Source organism: Populus alba, chromosome 1 (assembly GCF_005239225.2).
Source record: "Populus alba chromosome 1, ASM523922v2, whole genome shotgun sequence".
Classification (NCBI taxonomy): domain Eukaryota; kingdom Viridiplantae; phylum Streptophyta; class Magnoliopsida; order Malpighiales; family Salicaceae; genus Populus; species Populus alba.
Window position 1 is genome coordinate 6,441,207 of NC_133284.1, and position 21,026 is coordinate 6,462,232.

The 21,026-nt window shown below is 35.0% G+C and overlaps 1 protein-coding gene across 1 annotated transcript; it reads right to left on the reverse strand.

Annotated features, from left to right (window-relative positions):
• Nucleotides 1-9,322: 9,322 nt before the first annotated feature.
• LOC118042814 (indole-3-acetic acid-amido synthetase GH3.17) lies at nt 9,323-12,718 on the reverse strand. The gene is made up of 4 exons (XM_035050538.2): nt 12,064-12,718; nt 11,852-11,953; nt 10,891-11,735; nt 9,323-10,631 (listed from the first exon to the last, which is right to left on the reverse strand). The coding sequence occupies exons 1-4, from the start codon at nt 12,351-12,353 to the stop codon at nt 10,048-10,050; spliced, it is 1,821 nt and encodes a 606-aa protein (XP_034906429.1). The 5' UTR covers nt 12,354-12,718; the 3' UTR covers nt 9,323-10,047.
• Nucleotides 12,719-21,026: the final 8,308 nt, after the last annotated feature.

Consider the following 21,026-nt stretch of genomic DNA (forward strand, 5'->3'; position numbering starts at 1 on the left):
GATTTTTTTTGGATGCAGAACACCCGACTTCTTAGCTATCTCTGTGTCAAAAACTAGACAGTGCATGCGACAATTCACCTGCTATTTTTTTCCAAATAAATCAAGGGCACATGACAATAAAAAAAAAATATATAAAAAGAATTAGTAGGCCATGCGTGTGGGTTTTCCAAGGCCTACGCACACCATTTTTTTTTCTTTTTCTTTTTCTTCTTCTTTTTATTTTATTTATTTTTGTTTTTCAGATTTTTTTTTTCAAATTGATCTGTTACAATTGGGTTTTTTTTTTTTGAATTGGCTTGTTTTTTTCCATATTGATCCTTCCTGGTTGGTTTTTTTTTTTCAATTTAATCCTTCACAATTAAATCTTTTATTGATTTTTCTTGCTTAACTCTTTTCCAATCTTATTTTTTTAATATTTTATGAATTTTTTTATTAGATAATATAATTTGTTTTTGTTTGGTATTTATGGGTTTATCACAATCTAAAATAAATATTATGATGTTTAATTTGTTTTTAATTTTACAATTATTTATTTTTCTTATCATGTAATTAAATAAAAAAAATATATAAAAAATTGTTGAACTCTAATGAATCCATGACACTTATTTGGCTTGATAACTTTGATTATTAAAAACCAAACTTTATAATTTGTTTTTGTTAAATAAATAACTCTTTATTTATTATTTCAAATGCATGTATAGAATATTTAATCTAAGATTTTTTATATAAAAAACACATAGAAAATACCAATATATTTATTTTTACTAAAAAATATTATTTGACTCACAATAAAATTACATATCAAATATTTTTTGTAATCTAGTCTCCTTTTGTCTCCTCTTTTTATTTCTTCATCTTTATCATCACCTCAAAAATTTATTTTACCATTAAAATTCTTTGTCTTTTGCAAAGGTGAACTTTTTCTTTACTATTTATTTTACGACTTCCTGAGGATCACCAAGAATATTTTATTATAAGCTAATTTCTACTTTGCGCGTCCGTCTTTTTGTATGAACTTTTTTTTAACATGATAAGGACAAGGATTTGTAAGGAAACAAGTCTCACGTTCGCAAAGTAAACACCAAGAGAAGTTTTATTATTAGATATTTGAAGATTGTTTTTCATTTTATTAATAGAGCAAGGTAGGTTTTTTTTTTTTTTTCAAATAAGAGTATATTTGAAATTGTGATAATGATTATTTAAATACTTTTCATTCCAAAACATATTAAAGTAATTAAAAAAAATCATTTATGCCATTAATATATCAAAATAATATAAAAACATAAAAAATATATTAATTTTTTTTAAAATATTTTCCAACCACAGTTCCAACATTGTCTAAATAATGAGTGACAAATTGATGAGATTTGAAACTAAAATGTTTTTATTTATTTATTTATAAGACCTTAGAAAAATTATCCATCTATATTTCCTTTGTATTTTCTCTTTTTTTTTTGGTTTCATATTTAATTTTGAACTCAACTATATATAGAATTCTTATAAGTTTTATTATTTATACGCTATGTTTTCTCGCAGAACAAGTAAAAAATAATAAAAAAGTAAAAGCAATGGATACTGTTAAAATGAAAATTTCATTAAAAAAACAAGCCATTTATCGCATAAGCATGTCCCCCGCAGTACACTTAATTATTACACCTCAAGATGCTGGAACATCAATTCGAAAGAAATTGAGAGGTGTGGCCTTGCAGGGGCTCTGAGATTTCCATGTAGTTCTGGGCTAAATACCCAAAAACAGCGAATTCAACGATGAAATATCTCCACGAGCAAGAACGGCGGCCTCTTGAAGGCAAGCCATGGAGGTTCAATTGGAGGCCCAACTCAAATAACTGCAACCGCAGCTTCTTAAAAAACTTTTCATGATTAACTTTGCTTTGAAATCTTCTTAATTCAATTTAAAATAGAATTTAATTCTTAAAAATAATATAAAAATAATCCAACTCCTCTAAATTATTATATTAAAAATTAAATTAAATTAAAGTCAAGCTAACAGTAAACTTTTGAGGCGAATGTAAGCACAGTAGTAGAATCCAACTTGAGAAAGGAGCGAGTTTAAAAACTTAACTTTCACAAACAAGATGTAATCAGAAGGCCAATGGGGACTGGCTCTTGAGCACAACTATCTAAAAAGATATGTTTGCGTCTCTGGCAGCAAGTAATTACTCAGATGCTGTAGAAAATGGTTTTTCTTATTGATTCAGTTTACAATATACAACTATATATATAGGAGAATTTGTTTGACCGTTACAAGAATTATAAATAGCATTAAAAACTATAATTACTAAGAATTAAAACTGATCTTCGGTTACTCAATCAGTTTTGATTGAGAAGAGTAAATCTCTCTTCAGTTACACAATCAACAGAGGATATCTCTCTAATACCCTCCCTCAAACTTGACGGGCCTGCACGGACAAGTTTGCGAGTAAAAAGAACATGTCGATTCTTGTGAAAAGGCTTGGTGAGCAAATCTGCAGGTAATCTATGGAAGGGATAAAGCAAACATGATGGCTTCCGAGTGCAACCTTATCACGAACAAAGTAATAATCAAGTTCAATATGTTTAGTGTAGGCATGAAATACCAGATTGGAAGCCATGTACGTAGCACTGAGGTTATCACAATGCAAGAGAATGAGAAACTAAATGTGAGCACCAAGTTCATAGAGTAAGTAGGCTAACCAAGTAGACTCTGCACTAGCATGGGAAAGAGAACAATACTTAAACTCAGCACTGGAACGAGCAATGGTAGGTTGCTTTTTAGAGCACCAAGAGACCAAGTTAGTGCCAAGATAAACAAGATAACCAGACGTTGAATGGTGAGATTCTGAACAGCCAGCCCAATTAGCATCCACATAGGCAGTAAGATAAGTAGGATGGTGCTGAGGACCAAAGAACAAACCATGGTCAAGTGAGCCTTTGATGTAGCGAAGTATGCGCTTAGCAGCAATTAAGTAAGGGAAGCGTGGTTGACTCATGAACTGAGCAATAGAATTAACAGCAAAGGCAATGTCAGGGCGAGTGATTGTCAAGTATTGTAATGATCCAACAATTTCCCGAAAGACCGATGGATTGGGAAGGAGAGCACCATCATTAGAAGTGAGAATATCTTTTGCTGACATCGGAGTACTCACAGGTTTACTAAGCAGCATATCATGCTTCATGAGAAGATCATATGCATATTTGAGTTGACTTATATGAACACCTTTATTTTAAGATGTAACCTGCAAACCGAGAAAGTAATGTAGATTTCCAAGATCTGTGATGTCAAAGCCTCGACTTAAAGCATCAATAAAACTTTGTAAAAGTCGATCATCACTACCTGTGACCACAATGTCATCAACATAGAGAAGAAAATAAATTGTATGGCGCTCATGTTGGAAAAAAAATAGAGATGAATCAGCCAAGCTCTGAACAAAGCCAATTGATAATAAGAAGCATGTCATTCGGTGAAACCATACACGAGTAGCTTGCTTGAGGCCGTAGATGGCTTTGTTGAGCTTGCAAACATGAGATGGCCATGACTGATTAATGAATCCTGGTGGTTAAGTCATATAGACGTCTTCTTTAAGAAAACCATGGAGGAACACGTTCTTAACATCCAATTGACGAAGTGACCAGCCTCTAAATACAGCAAGAGAAAGCACAACACGAATAGTTGCAGGTTTAATAACAGGACTAAAGGTATCTGTATAGTCTATACCTTGTTGTTGATGAAATCTTTTAGCCACAAGTCGTGCTTTGTGACGTGCAATTATGCCATTTGGGTTGTGCTTTACTCGAAATACTCATTTGCAACCAACAAGATTTTAAGAGGAAAAAGGAGGAACCAATGTCCAAGTTTTATTTTTCAGCAAAGCATTGATTTCATCAACCGTTGTAGCACGCTATATCACATGTTTAGAAGCTTGAGTGTAGCATATGGGCTCTGTAGTTTCAATGACATTGAGGAGAGCACGAGGAATTGGATATTTGATAGTGCCATTAGCTTGAATTTTAGGTTGTACAATACCATGCTGTAGACGTGTCCTCTTAGGTGGAGAGGGTGGTGTTCTTGGTAGCACAGGAAGAGACTAAGAAGCAAGTGATAAAGATGTTGATGATGCTGGAGGATTAGAGACAGGAGAAGGATCACTTGAGACCAGATGTGGAATAGTTGCTTCAGGGGCAAATGACTGAAGAGAGGTGGATGCTATCTGTGAAGTAACTGGATATGATGAACGTCAGCACTGATAAGTAAAGATGAGGGCGGCAGTGGGCTCCATAGACTGGGATGTAGCCGATGATGTTGTAATCAGGAATTCAATATCCATTTCACACTGCTCTGGTTGAGACACAAGATAAGGAGAGTTGTTGTTCTCAGCAGGTGAGTTTGGACCAAAATGAGCAAGTTGTGGGAGCTCTGAGTTGGACAAAAGTGTGAATTCCAATAGGCCAGCGTCGGGAACTGAATGTGCCTGCAACTGTTTGTAAGGAAAAACTGTTTCGTTAAAAATAACATGCCTAAAAATATAGACACGACCAATGGTAGGATCTAGACACAATAACCTTTGTGTTGAGAACTGTAACCAAGAAAGACACACTCAATGCTACGACTTGAAAGTTTATCAGAGATATAAGACCCAAGATGAGGAAAATATGAACATCCAAAAACTCGAAGAGAGGAATAGGAAGGCGAACTACCATAAAGATGAGTATGTGGAGTATCCCAATGAAGAGTGGGTATGGGAAGAAGATTAATAAGGTAAACGGAGGTTAAAAAAGCTTCAACCCAAAGATTATGTGGAGTACCAGAAGTGAGAAGGAGACTGCGAGTCATTGTAGCAATATGGCAGTGCTTACGTTCTGCAAGGCCATTTTGTTGTGGTGTGTGGGGGCAAGAAAATCTTTGTTGAATTTCCAAGGATTTACAATAATGAGAAAATGCATTATTGACATATTCTGTCTCATTATCACTTTGAAGAAATTGAATGGTTTGGTGGAAGATGTTTTGAATCTTGGCAACTAAAGTTTGAAAATGAGTGAGGACTTCATTTTTGCAACGCATAGGATAAATCCAAATGTAATGTGAGAATTCATCAGTAAATAGAATATAATATTTGAAACCACTTACAGAAATGGTAAAGGAGGACCAAACATCAATATGTATAATATGAAAAGGAGTGCTAGCAGTCTCTTTGTTGGAAGTAAAAGGTAATTGGTGAGACTTGCTAAGTGCACAGTCTCGACAAAAAAAAAGAAAAGACAATTTGGAATTAATTACAGGACTTAGATGTGCAAGGACATTTGATGACGGATGACCCAAACGATTGTGCCAGATGGAGGAGTGAATGGAAGCAAGGGCTTGTGAGAAGTAGAGACGTTTGATAGATTAAGCGGATACAAACCATCTTTACAAGGGCCCTGAAACAATAGACATCCAGTGCGTAAGCAATAGATTTGATAGAAGTCAGGTGCAAAGAGAAAGAAAACATGATTATCTTTAGTGAAACGAGCAACAGATAGAAGATTTTTACGAATAGATGGAATATGAAAGACATTTTGTAGAGTGAAGGTAGAAGAGTCCTAATGAAAAGGGAAGGTTACCAGTATGAGAAAACATAACATTGAGTCCCCATTACCCATTATATAGACATTATGCGGCCCACCATAAGATTGAGAATTATTGATGGGCATGGCTGTCATGTGATGAGTTGCACCTGTGTCTGGGTACCAGTTTGGATCAGCAACATAATGTACACCAGCAAATGGAGTGGCAGTGTTTGGACTAGAAAATCTATGTGGACATTGAGAAAGTCCATGGTGACTTGAGTGACAATTTGGACACCATTGAGGTGTTGGGCTAAGAATACCATTTGGTGGAGGACGAGTAGCCCAAGCTGGTGAAGTAAATGGCCCTGATGGAGGCACATGTTGCTGTTGCATAGGAAATGAAAACCCAACTTGTGACTGTGGAGTGGCGCGCTGCTGAAAATAGCAACCATGTCTAAAGCGACCATTGTTAGGACGACCATTGGTGGGAAATTGATGACCAGTATTAGGGTGGTGATCATGACGGGTAGAGGGAGCATGAGTGTGATTGAAAAGAGCGATGATTGTAGGAGAATCAACAGGACGAGATTGTTGAGCATCAAAAGAGAGAATTCGAGCCTGAAATTCAATGAAATCTAGGAGTGGAGGATTTTGAGTGAGGGCAGTACGAAGCATGAGATAATCAGGGCCAAGACCATGAAGAGTGGCGATGACCAAATCCTCATCAGGAACAGGCTTGTTAATAGAAATTAATGCATCAGCAATTGATTTAGCATGACGAAGATAAGTATCAACAGATTGAGTGCCTTTATTGAGATCAAGAAGTTGCATTTTGAGATTGGTTTCACTTGCTACAGACTTTTGGGAAAAGTGACGTTCAAGACAGTCCCAAATTGCCTTTGATGTGTCGAAACCAATGGTAAGTTGTGCAATGTTTTCTGTTAGAGTGGTGGTGAGGATGCTAACAATTTATTGGTCGATGATGAACCAGCTAGCATGATTAGGATTAGGAATGGATCTTGCGGATTAAGTGTCAGAAGTAGAAGTAGAAGCAGAAGCAGTATTCAGGATGGTGAGAGATGGTTCAGGAATGGTGCCATCAACATATCCCTAAAGGTTGGCACCATAAAGGTAAGGTTTGATTTGCCGAAGCCAAGTGAGATAATTGGTTTCAGTAAGTTTGGTGAATTGAGCAATATTTTGAGAGAGAGCCGAAGAGATGGTGGCCATGAGAAAGAAAAAGGAAAAAAAAAGAGAAACACTAAAAGAAGAGAAATAGGTGAGGATCGTAGGTTTAGTCTGATACCATGTAGAAAATGGTTTTTCTTATTGATTCAGTTTACAATATACAGCTATATATATGAGAATTTGTTTGACTGTTACAAGAATTATAAATAGCATTAAAAATTATAATTACTAAGAATTAAAACTAATCTTTGATTACTCAATCAGTTTTGATTAAGAAGAGTAAATCTCTCTTCAGTTACACAATCTGCACAGAATATCTCTATAATAGATGCCAACAAGGCTCCTGGCTGCGCAGCCACCAAATTTAAACGTGGTTTTCGTTTTATTGTAGTTCTCACAATAATGCAAACTGCTTAACACTCACACAGTCTCCAATGGTTTCAGGGTGAGGTGATCGTGACCAGAGAGTTATCTTCCACCTCCATTAGAAATAAAGACCTAAGGCTCAGCATGATCCCTGTAAATTGCCTCAAATACGTCAATCCTTGAAAGCCAAGCGTTCCAGTATCACGTTCTTGTTTAGCAGCCTGCAGGAACAAAGTCCCAATCATATCCTTATACCTGGATTTCCTTGCAACACTTGCCACACAGTCTGGGAGAGCAGCAATGACCCACTTTTAAGGTCCTTTCACTCTCACCACAAAGCACGAAGACATGGCCTTATCTCGAAGAAGGGCAACGGAAAAGTCCCGATCTCAGTTCTATTTTGCATTTTTTGAAGTAGGGTCGTAGCACCATTAAAAGGACACACAACCCTCCGGGATTCTGAGTCAAAGACAGCTAAAGAGCTTGTGTCTTTCTCTAAAACGTCTCCAACATGAGTCCAACACTCGTGTGCCTGGTTTTATAGCTATTAATAAGCTGACAAATGCCTACCACATTACACAATATATCTGGGTTGAGACGCATCCGACTCCACTTTACATAATGATGGGCACTCCCTAACTTCTCTGTTCAATCAACGCGTGAGCAGCAGACCCTTAGTAAAATGTCTTATCAGCAGCCACCTTTATGCCAAGCGAGTAAGAAGAGCTATTTTTTGAATGACAAAAAACGGAGGGGAATGGCCCCTTTTGCTTTGCTAGAACGCAGTCTGCCAGGCAATGGTCCCTGCAACATTATAAGATGGATCCTGTTAATTAATTACTGTAATAAAATATGAGATTTCTTTAAACATTGCATTATACCATAATTTCAAGTGTTTTGAAATGCACGGAGCTGTGATTTGTTGATTCATTGCAGCTTAATTTCATAAATCCATATCATGCATGCATGGATATTTTAAATCGTTTTCATTTCTATTATCTTTCACATTTGCTTGAATTTCAGGTCACTCTCTCGAGTGAAATGTGTTGCTCAATTGCTTAAAGTTGCAGACACTTTCCGTGGAGTATTCTTCCCCACATCCCTTTCTCGCTGGAAGATAAAGTATTGCTCCAATCGAGAAAAAAAGGGAAAAAGGGAAAGAAGAAGAAATGCAAGTGGAGCCACATTGCAGCATATTGAATGGAGAGGGAAGAGGGATGAGGAGAGGGTCTAACCTCCCCTGATGGGGTAGAGCTGGTGGTGGTTAAGGCCACATGTTTCTCATAAATGCAAGAGACAAAGTCAAAGTGCTTCTATTTACACAGACTTCCCTATTTGTTTGTACAGTTTAATCTGTCTCCTTGGGCTGCTCTCATTGTCCCCCTTCCATGTCCATGGTTCATGGATCCCCGCCTAACTTCCAGTACTCGTGGCCGCATGTTGGCCCTTGCCTGCATCGCTATAAAAAGGACTCCAGCTTGCTTAAAGTTATATAAATGTGGATATCAATCTGCTTTATTTCCTTTGCTAAATTTCTAGCTACTTCTGCACCTATTCTAGTAATTAACTTGTTTCAACGACGACGGCTAAAGTTTGTACAAGAAACTGTTGCTCGAGACACCGGATTCGAGAAATTATTTATACACTTGTATGATTACCATAGACAAAGAAAGACAGATCAACATGCTTCTCGTCCTCTTATACTTGACATCAAGGACGTTATAGGTTTAAAATAACATGTTGAGTTTCTTGATATCTCTGACACATGATGAGAAAAATAAAAATAATTTTAATTTATTAGTTTATGATATATAGTTGAAGTTTATTAATTAGATTTTATGAGGTTTGATTTAATTTATTGTTGAATATTTTATTTAGTGGGCTATAAACTCAATTTCTTGTCCTAGTTAGGGTTTTAATATTTATATCATATTTTTGTTTTAACGTAAGGGGGTTTTAAAGAATTAAATAAAAATTATAAAGTTGCAGAATTTTACAACCCTGTTCTTCTCTTTTATGGTTTTTCTTTTTATTTTTCTTCATTATTTCCTGTTTTAATTCTTTTAATGTATTGTTCCGCATCACTATGTGCGAGCCCTTGACCAGGTAAAAGAAAAGGAAATTTCAAGATTTTCATAAAAACAAAACTCATTCCAGTATGTATTTGCTGGACTCCAAATTCTGCTGTTACTTTCAATTCATTCCAGATTCGTACTGTCACTTTTCTTTTGGATGAATAAGATCATCATTATCATGTTCATGATATTGGTCATGAAGGAAGCTTGTTAGTTTTTCCTTCTGCTTGCATGTATCGCCCTCATCAGCCACAGCTCCTTAAAATTGACCGCAGCACCTTTCATTTTCTGGATGTGCGAAGGCATATGGGTTTTGCTCCTGCCACTTGACAAGTCTTGATACTTAATTTCCCACGAGCTAGCGAGTATCTTTCTTACAGTATTAATTGCGCCATGCAGGCTGCTAGATAATGACAGCAGTGCTTGAAAGTGATGGTGCAACTGTGTAATGGCACTTTCCAAGTAGATCTTAGCCTCATCTGAATTTAATGGAGGAAAGGCACCGTCTTTCTTTTCCAGATTACTCTGAATTGAACCCTAGGTTAATGAGAACATAGATATCATCTTCACTTTCAGAATGATACATCACACTTTCAGCCCATGTCGGCACGCTAGTCTATTGTCATTGACTAATTCAATGATCATAAAAACATACTGAAAAACTATCCTTGATGGTCAGAAAAGAGAGGTGGGTAGTTTAAATTTTGACAAGTAATTGAAGACATGGTTGGCTAAATAGTCTAATTTCAAAACAAATTCAGCATACATAGAAGGAAAAGGACAGGATCAACCAGACTAGAAATCAAAATGTGGAGGACGCGAAGATAATCCCCCAAGAGTGTGCCAAAGACTATGAACAGCTAGCTATTCATAATTAGGTTTCGATTCTGAATGGCTCCCAGAAAGGAGTTTTGTTGCTGGAAAATCTTCCCACCACCCTGGAATCTAAAATCTTTAAGGCCTCCTCGGATTTGATGCATCTGGGTGTCTTGTACTGATTAACTGAAGACCCTTGAGATACACAAAAATCCATGAGCGCATCAAACGTTCCATGTGTCACCACCCTTACTTCCAGGGGTCCAATTGATTTGTCTTTCTTCCTACACCTCCTATAAACAGAATCGAGCGATTCTTCAACAACGGAGCAGCATTGCTCCATTATAGCTGGATCAAGCTCTGGCAGATCATTAGTTCCTCTCATTTTAAGTTCCCAAAATAGTACATAATGACCTGGGATTGAGGCAGTGTCAGCGAAGCTAGTGTACTCAGTTAGAAGGAAACCGAGTGGCTCAAGGAGGACTTTCGCTCGTGTCACTGCCTTTAAGAGGTCTTCTTCATTGGTCTTGTCCGTATCAATGCTTAAAACCACATTTCGCCGGTGCACAAAACGAAATTGTGGAGCATTATTGTAGAAGCCGGTCACCATGAGAATGTCTCCAACTCTATATCTATACAAGCCTGAGAAGAGAGTAAACAAAATAGTGAGAGACTGAGCTATAAACAAGGCATCATCTTTTTATCTGCAATCCATAATCAAAAGCATCTATAAAATTTGTTACTCTATTTAAAGGATGATTTGGGATCGATGAGTTGAAATCAATGGTACACTAAGTAGATGAGCAAAATTAGGCATGTCATGCGTTGGATGCTTAAATATACAGTATCGAGATTCTGAAGAGAAAAAAAAAAAAAAAAGTCAGCTCAAGGAAAAACTCACCTGTAAAAGTGGTGACAATCAGTTCATAGTAGTGACCAAGTTTGACCTCCACAAGATCAACAGCTTCAACCATTTCCTTGCCATTCCGATCTGTAACACCAACACCGTTGCACTGGACGTCCGGTACCACTTCTTTGTGGTTATTATCAACAGGCAAGAATTCAAAGTAGGCCATATTTGGAAGGAGGGTGTAAGAGACATCAGAAGGGTTGCTCAGTGGTTTAAAGTTGATTCCCAAATAACATTCAGAAGAGCCATACATTGTTGAAACTAATGGAAGCCCACCGCTATAGAATTCAAGGGTTGGGATGTATTGCGCCATAGAACCTGTAACAATAACTTCAATGTACTTTGTTCTCGGCCAAAGCTTCTTGATTATTCCTTCCCAAGATTTCCCACTACATTCATCCTCGATCAAATCAGCCAATTCTGAATTGGGTTTGCTCAGAATTGACAATACCGCATTTCTGCAATTAGGGTCAGTAATCCAATCACTTACACTACCTGCTCTTATGTTGGAACATAATTCTTTCAAATATTCCTCCAAAAACTTGATAGCACGCAGGAAAGCTGATGCAAAGATTGCACCTACTCTTAAGACCTCATCCCGCTGTACTAAACCACATAGCAATTGACAGTACATGCTCTGTTTGCTATCAGAACATAAGATGGTCTCATCAGGGCTTGTATAAACATTATAACGGTTAAAAGCCCGGTTTCTGAAGTTTTTGCTCTTATAGTAGCTGGTTAGGACAGGTCTTGCCATCAAGCCAGAAGGGGTGCTAATTTCGGGTTTGATAAACAAAAGATACATTGCTTTACCCTGGTCCAAGCCATCAACATACCTGAAAAAGAAAAAATAAAGCTGTTTCAAGTCTACTCACCTTGCTTGCACTGTTCCATTATCTTATAGGCAGAAGCAAAATTCAAAAGAACAAGAATATGGAGAGAGTAATCTTACTTGTTCATTACAGGCACAAGGAGGTTATAAAAGAACGTCTTCCTTTCCAGTTCTTCAGCAGTCGAAGGCATAATTTTTGGCTGTCCTCCAGAAGTACCAGAGCTGCATATAATTAACTTGATCAATTTCTCAGAAAGAAAGATTGACTTGACGAGGACTTTCAAGGGAATTTCTTGAAGAAATATGAGAGCATAATTGATAAATTTTTATACCTTGTGAGGAGCTCAGTGATTGGTTGAGCTGAAATGATAGATGAAGTCTCTCCGTTGGCAATTCGCTCGATACAAGGCTTGATATCCTCGTAATTCACAATGGGAACTTTATTCTTGAAGTTTTCCTTACCAGAATCACCATTGAGAAAGCTTTTAAGATACTCTGTATGTAAATTGGTGGCGAGGATTTCCTCCAATACCTGCTGTTGTATCTGGCATGCATTGTTGGTCAGGTCCTCCAAGAGCTTTAAGCCAGCTTCATTATCATTTGGATCAAAGACTGGCAACATTTTTTGCAACAATGGAAAAGCTAGAATGAAATGTAAGTTTTTGGTAAGAGTTTTTGCTAGCCTTACAGCATGTCATATGACTCTTTGGCTAAATGGTAACCAAATTAAGCTGTTACAAGTTTATGCTCTCTTTCTGTTCAACTAGATTAAAAAAAGAAGCAGCAGCAGCAGCAGCAGCTTGGCAGCTAAAGGCAAGAGCAAAGAGAATGGTCAGGACAGAACAGGAAGAGAACGACCTGATGGGAATTAATGCTTCTCATGCTTAAAAGGCTTCTCCCCTCTCTCCCACTCACAGGTCACAACTGGAATGTGTTTCTGGGTAGCTGGGAGGTGGAGAGGGAACGAATAAATAACAGATTCTGGAGGGGATTTTGGGAAATGATGTATATTCAAGATTTCCATTAAAAAAAAAAAAAGAATAAGAAAAAAAGAGGAGGAAATGTAAGGGAAGTAGAGGTTATGGAGGTCCTACACACGTGGCCTTGTCTTGTAACCTGCGCTTAGATGTAGCTCTTATTGGTCAAACTACCTATATAAGCTACATGTATTTTTATTTTATTTGAAAAAATTAAATCAGCCTCTTACACAATTTAATAAGAGTAAAACTCTGGTAGAATTTCAAACCCAATCACTGGCTTTGTATGCATGCTAAAGAAAAGCTTGTTCAGTAAGTATCCGATGCTGCCCAGAGTCCACCTCTCAGGCTATATAATAAGATCAGGCAGGTGGAATGAGGCAAAATATAATGATTAACAATATTAATAAAGTCATGCATTAAATCTAAGGAGGAAGCCATGGGAGAAGAGGACAATGTTGTGATCAATTGGCAATCATGGAGACGATTGCTTTACAGCTCTTTTGCTGGGCAAAGAATCCTGACAGGGAAACAAACACCATTCTAGAGGGAGAGGGTGGGTTGGGCCTCATCTGTAAGTATTTCTATTGTAGAATTAGTCCATGACGCTGGTGTAGATTTTAGGCTGCTCCACACAGGAAATTTGCATGCAAATACACCTAATGACTCTCTCTTTAATTTAATTTATGTGTCAATCAAGATCAAGTCACTTGATCCCAAAGTCTAAGCTCGTAAAACTCAAGAAATGAGTAAAACCTTGCCTAACCACTGTTATTTAGCATTTGCTCGTCACAATTTTGGCTAAACGTCGGATTAGAAAACGAGGAGGAGTCTGCTTGGAGTGTCTCTGTAATGGGACATGGAAGCAAGCATCCACAGCCAAGCAGGTTGCTGAGACCCACATTATAGACTTCTGTGCCTCCAGGAGAATGAAAATCTTTTCAAGCAACTGACTTTATGTTCCTCGTTATTAATTGTTTATGCTCTCAAATCAATCTCTCGTGCTTGATCTAAAACTAGAAGGTCTTCTCAACTTGTTTTAAATAAAACAGAGAAAAAGAAAACGAATATAACTTGGTGAAAGGCCAAGCCTCTAGGAGCCTTAAATGAGGCGTATGGCCATTCCCATTCTTACCTAACTTTGAGGGGAGAAGTATGCTTATATAAACCGCAATGCTATTTTAAGATAGTTTTAGCAAGTTTTCAGGCCTCTGTGGGCATCAACAAGGCATAATCAGAAAAATCTCAGTCGTGAAATTATGAACAGTTTATTTACCAATACAATCCAGATATGTTTTTGCAGAGACGCTATCCATATGTAGATCTTCATTACTGGCATTAAAGAAGCAAACTCTGGCACAAATGGCCCCTTTAGTACCCTTTTCTTTTTCTCTCTTTTCCAAAGGCTTTTGAAAAGATTATATGTTAATTAATCTATCAACAATAATCAATTTGGAACCTCATGAATCATTTATTTGGGTGGACGAATTATATATATATGTGTGTGTGTGTATTGTCCAATTTGTCTCTAATTTGAGCAAAAACGAATTGAATGTTGATTCCAGATAATTTCATACAGAAAACCAGATCTAGTCGTCAAAGATAACATATAAAATTCGTATATGTTATGTTATTGATTGCAAGTAATCTTTTAATAAAAAAATAGAGGAAGAACAAGAAGAAACTAAGAAGGTGGCAAGGGTTTGTCATGGCAGTGAATCATGTGTCTTTTCAAGGACCCTACTCTGGTATTAGCAAAATTATGATTGGAGGCTGACCAGTGGAAGCAAAATGTTATCGGGATCACCAACAGGGGCGTGGCTCAAGTGGTGAAGGGGGCAGCTCTCCTTCCTTTGAACCCAGGTTCGAATCCCAGTGGAAATGGGGCTGGAGAGTTTGCTCTCTTCCTATTTCTCTTGGGTCCTCCCTGTCATCCCCGCGGTGCCTTACCTGCTCACTAGAGCTTGCAGGATGTTCAGTGGGCCATGAGATTAGTCGTGGTGCGCGTAAGCTGGCCCGGACACCCACGTTATCAAAAAAAAAAAAAAAAAAAAAAATGTTATCGGGATCCAAACTTGTAGCTCGCATTCAAGCCATGTTGGATTTGATCAGGATAATGGTACAAATATTCAACTTGCTCAGGAATTCGATTTTCGCAGTGTTTGAATAATAAGTAATTATATGTTCATTTTAATATTTTTTCTAGATTTTATAAAATTAATGGTTGATTATAAAAAAACTTTGTATTTTCAAAATAATTTTTTTTTTATGGAATTTAAGGATTGATAAAATCAATGACTTTTAATAATAAATTATAACAAATAAAAAAAGAGAGTTTTTAATTATAAAAATAATATAATTTTTTTTCTTAGTTAAGTATATCATAAATGCTCTAAAAACAAGAGTATAAATATTTTAAATAATAAATAGATGTCTTGGTGTTGAGGGTAATTCAAGTCTTTTTTTCATGGCACATTGGTCATTAAAAGGTAGTCCAAAGATATATACAATTGTTACATTTTCAAAACAGTATAATAACTAGATTATCTTTGAAATCTAAAAAAATTAAAGTTGTAAATCAAGGGTCTTTTTTTCATGTTTTTAAAATACAATGAAAGGAAATCTTTATCGTGCATCTAGGGTTTTTTTTTTTGTCATTTCACATAGTTTTGTTTGTTAATTCCAAAACCATGAAGGGTAATTTTTTTTTTTGCTTGATTAATTAATATGTAAATTTAAAAAGTTATTGACGTGTTTTGTCCACGTGTCAGCACGTATGACACCTTATGGTGGCCAAAACTATCATATTGTCATGTCATTAAAAGTTATGTCACGTCTTCTTCCTCCTGGTGCAATGTGTGTTAGCAATGGTGGGGTGGTTTGTCGCTGGTCACCTTTTTTTTTTTTTTTTTCTTGTCCTCTTATTTTCTCTCTTCTCCTAAAAAAATTACAAGTTGACCCTCTTTGTTTTTTGTATTTTAATATGTCCTTATCTTATTGTTTTTTTTTTCTAGCCCTTTGGTATAAGTTATAATGGTTTTTAATTTCATCTTTCAATCCAAGTTTATGGTATATTATTTGTTCTGATTTGGTCCTCATTCTTTTAATTTTTTTTTCTTTTATTAAAGTTATTTTTCTTTTCAATTTAACATTTCAATCAAGAATTTTAAGTTACCCTCTAATTTATTTTTTACTTTGATTTTCACCCTCATTCTTTTAATTACATTTTTTCAAATCCTTTAGTGTAATTGATTTTTTTCATGATTTCATCATTCAACGTTTGATTTGTTAATGATTGACCTTCATTATTTTTCTATGCGTGGTATTTTTGGTTTAATAACCCAAATCACGAGTTTAAAAAGTTAATGTGAATCAACATCCTTTTCCTAACTTATTTTCTTTTTTGATTTCATTGTTTGCCATTATTATTATTATTATTATTATTATTATTTTTAAGATTGGTTGTCATTTTGTTCAAAAAACAATTTCTATTGGTTTATTCCAATCTCATGACCATAGTCACAAGTTTTAATTTATGTTTCAATTAATATCCATTTATTTTTGTTATTTAACCTTTTTTGAACAAAGGTTTTTTAAAAAATTATTTTGTATGTATTTAATTTTTGAAGATATTATTCTAATTCATCTATAAATTTTTTTATATATTTTATATAGATGAAATTTATTTGTAAAAATAAAAAAATATATTTTTTTTAGATAATTTTTGCCTCTTTTAAATAACAATTATTGTTAGTTCTTTTATATACATTTATGTTTTGAAGAGATTATTCTAAGTCATTTATAATTGTTTTCTTTTTTATGCTATTACTAGTAGTATTTTAAATAAAATCTAGCTATCACACAAACTCGCGATTCTTTCAAAACTAGTGATCTAGATCTAAGACTATGATTACTTATTAGATGACAAATAAAAAAAATCATAAATCTCAATTCCTTACCAATCCAATATTAAAATATGAAATTGAAAAAAATAGTTGGTAAAAATAATAATCAAAAGAATGAAGATCAAGTTTGACACCAAAGAAATATGGCAATCCACTTTAGTTCTTAAAGAGTCCATTTGTAGAAATTAAGGTGAGGAAAGAGAGGGAAAGAAAGAAAGGAAGAATGGTTTGCCAAAACCAAAGCAAAGCCCCTCTATCAGCACGTGTCACACATGGAGGTAGACCGTGATAAGATGATTTGGATGACATCAAGGCCGGGGTAGAATCGGATGTAGTAGGACACTGCTTACGCCGGCTAAGTATAGCTGCCTCTCCCACATGTTGGCACTTAATTGATACGCAAGCGCTATTTACTTTTTCTAATTTTCTACTTTCCCTTCAAACCTATCCCTAGACTGACAAGTTTTAATTTCATCCCCAAAGTTTTAATGATTTTAAATCAATAAAATCAAATTTGTTTTTCCTAAATCGAGTGGCAATCATGTGCTAGATTTTTTTCTTGACATCACAACGCAAAGCTAGCCAAAGCAAACCATGAGGTTCGATCATGAATCAAACAAATACAAATAGGATAAAAAAACTTGACCAACTAAAAACCCACTATCAATTCATTATTGTAATCCATCATGCTTGTAACTCTTATGCTACAAGAAAAATTGCCACATAATATCACAACAACTTTAGTTTCTTTTAATGATTAAATAATATCATTGATTCACTAATGCAACATTAATTGGGCAGCAATGTGGCACTTAGTTTGTGGTGAACGCAAAAAAAGAAAAAAAATATATGGAAGGCTTGAATATTTCTTGCAAATGGGAGACTCCTCCTTCTGACTTGGTGCCAAAGGCTTAGGATTGTTTTCCCTAAACGCATTTTGTTGAATTAAATGTTAGTCGGCCTTGCCTGTAACCTTGTTGGATGGGGCTGGTTCAAGATGTATAAAAGCAATTAATGTTAATGCAACTTAAAAAACAGCAGGCAGTGATATCAAGGCAACGATCCCTATTAAAATCTGTGAAACGATGTTCGATAAGATCATTGAATTAGAGAAGAAAAATAGTGCATTAATCCTTAATCAAAGATATTAGGACATGTATATCGGGATTTGCTAGATTTGGTTTCAGAGTTTTCATGTTCAGAGGAATAAAACAATGCAGGGGCGTTCTGGGGGGGACAGGGTACCCTTGAAATGGGCATATGAAGAGGAGGAAACAAGGGCAGGAGGCTCGTTGAGTTTTTTTTACTTGGCCTCTTTATTAGAAATAAGTATCATTGTTGACTAGCCAGCAAAACAAATGCAATCTGGGCTCTCTGGAGCATCCTCGAGCTTAAAGATGAAGGATTGGAGCCAGATTTCTTGATAAAAATGATCGGGAAAAACAATTGGAAAGAAAAATGGTTATAAACAAAACAAACCATGCTTGAAGGTGTAGAATAATAAACGATAAATTGTGGATCCCGAAAATAATAAATACATTGGTCAATTGCCTGTTTATTACCATTGCTCGATTGGGAAATACATACTGAAATAGCTGTGCAAGCTAATTTCAAAACCATCACATAGATGCTTGTTACGGGCCTATTTTTTATTATTTTGCCTTTTTTTTTTTGTAAAGTAAAAATAAATGATAAGTGATTTTAGTTATTATTCGGAGGAGAAAAAGATAAAGATTATAAAGATAAAAATATTGGTATAAAAATAAATTTATTTCTATGATAATTTTTAAGTGAATTCATGTATTTTTTAAAACAAGAGGTATGAGAGACATGTATCCGAATAAAATATTTTTTATTTTTTATTTTAAAATATCATTATAAACAACTTTTCAAAATTATTCAACTAAGATATATAAGGATACAAATAATTATTATTATAGTTTTAAAACTCAACTCGGCGGTTGATTAAGGGCAAAGTCTAATCACGGGTCAAGTCGAACCGAGTTGACATGGGTTATAAGAATAAAAGTAGTTATTATCATGGTTTTAAAACCCAACTCGAGGGTCGACTCGGGACAAGGCTCGAGTCACGAGTCAAGTTGATCTTTGATTTGATTCAATATAAGAACAAAAATGGTTGTTATCATTGTTTTAAGACTTGACTTAGTGGGATTTGAGGATTTTTCAATGATAAAATCAATAATTTTAAGTGGGATTGTAGTAAATATTTTTTAAAAAATTTTAAATTTCAAGAATAAAAGTGTTTGTTATTGTTTTGTCTGATAAATACTCTAATAATTAAAATATAAATATTTGGGGAGTAAAAAATATGAACTCTTTATCTTGAGAGATTTATAATCCCATGAAGTAAAAGTACTGAAAAGTCATCGTAAATGATAAAAATCTTTTTATAATCATGAAACTCTTTCGAAACATGAAGACATTGAGTTAAAAAGCCTCCCTCATCAGTCATGCTTGCTGCAGACATCCTTAGTTCGTACCCTTTTATTCACAAATTGCATGTTGAAGTTTCAAAGTAGAACAGGCAACATCTGGTAATAAAAGCTAAAACATGTCTGCCCGTGGTTTGCATCATAATACGCCGTTTGATCGGAAAATTCTTACAAATACTATATTATATTAGCTAGTTCGAACTAGAGTAATTACAAAACCTGAATCCAATCCTTGTTTTTACTCGATGTAACGTTAAGAACCTATCGAGTTCCTTACCATGTGCCCAAAGGCAAGAGGAGTGGCCTCGATTAGATGTCAGATGATGACATGATTTTTCAATTTCGCGTCAACGAGTGGTTTGGCATTGACATGGTTTTACTCTGATCATTATCGAGAGCACAAGACATTGACGAAACTCACCAGATCCAAGACCCAGATGATCATAATATAAAATGGTCAAGTTGGGAAATTATGGATATACACAACTAAGAATCTGCATTAAAAAAAGCAGAGTAAATCATGATCACATGAGCATGGTGTAAGGTGACCCGTTGTATGTGTTAATGGCCATGCGGGACGGTGACTGAGAGCCAGTTGAGTTGATATCATGTTTATTTATGGATTGTTTGTAAACACGGTCCAACCTGTATTTTAAAAAATTTAAAATTTATTTTTGTTTAAAATTAATAATTTTTTAGTGTTTTTCGGATCGTTTTGATACGCTGATATCAAAAATAATTTTTTTAAATATTATTTTAATATATTTTCTAAGTAAAAAATATTTTAAAAAACACAGTTAGCAAAGGGTTGGCTTTCAAATACAGAAGCTGTTAGACCCCCATTGCAGAATCTTGCGTAGCTCACTCTCCATAAAAGTGAACATACTTTAGCATAAAACATCAATAATATAATAATAGCTAAGCTGGCTACAAGTCTTTTGTTTTTTTCCCAAGACAATGTAGAAAATATATCGGAGGAGTACAGTCAGAAAATTAAAAATTTGAAAAAATATATCAATTTTAAAATTCAAACTTAAAAAGTCAAGAGAGGAAAGAAACCTCCAGTTAACCCATTAAAATTATGAATTATAAAAAAAATGATTTGCTAAACTTTTCATACTAAAATCTCATATAAATTAATGTATAAATAAAAAAAAATAATGATGAAGTGTGAATCTAATGATTGACCATATAGACTGACAGGTTAAATAAATGATATTTTTTTGATATTTTCTTTTGAATCAAGTTATATTTTAAATCTATTTTTTTAATAAAATAACATTATTTTAGGAATATTATGAATTGACTCATCAACTCACGAGTCAACATCCATAACCGAGTCCTTGAAGTAAATCAACCTCAAATTAGATATTATAACTATGTTTATACGTTAAGACGAGTTACGATTTAATCATTTGAACTTGTGTACTTAGCCTTTTTAGCTATTACCAACTTTAGGAAATGACCCAAATTCCAGGTAGCTGGCTGGTGCCCAACAAGATGGAAATGGAACTTCAAAATATAAAAAACAAGTTGGGCCAGGGTCCACTAAAGGATGGCCGATAGGATAAGGGGGAGGGTAGGTGGCCCAGGCCCAATAAACACCTATGGACGCCACATTTCTTGTAAGATCAAGTAAGTATATGGTGGATAACACATGACTGGTAATCTTAAGGGGTAGGGTAGGTGGTCAAGACAGCTTGCTCTTTCTTTCGTTTGCTCTTTATTTCTTCAAATACACTAGGTTAGTGGCTGGAGATATGTTGTTTGATTTCTTCAATTTACAAAAGCCGTAACTCAAAATAACTCAAAATTTTGTGAATTTTTTTTATATGATTTCAAACTAGATTCTTTGAGAAATTTAAAATACTAGGGAACTGATTAATAAAATTTTTAGTTTGAACACCTGTAACACCAAATTTTTTTACAGGCCTTTTACAGGATTTGGACACCTTGTGGC

Bases quoted from the DNA above. Each gene is read 5' to 3' on its own strand.
- LOC118042814 (XM_035050538.2), bottom strand. From the start codon at position 12,353: ATGTTGCCAGTCTTTGATCCAAATGATAATGAAGCTGGCTTAAAGCTC. The intron at 11,954-12,063 runs GTATAAAAATTT...AATTATATGCAG, and splicing joins ATCACTGAGCTCCTCACAAG to CTCTGGTACTTCTGGAGGAC. The intron at 11,736-11,851 runs GTAAGATTACTC...TTTCTTTTTCAG, and splicing joins CTTGTGCCTGTAATGAACAA to GTATGTTGATGGCTTGGACC.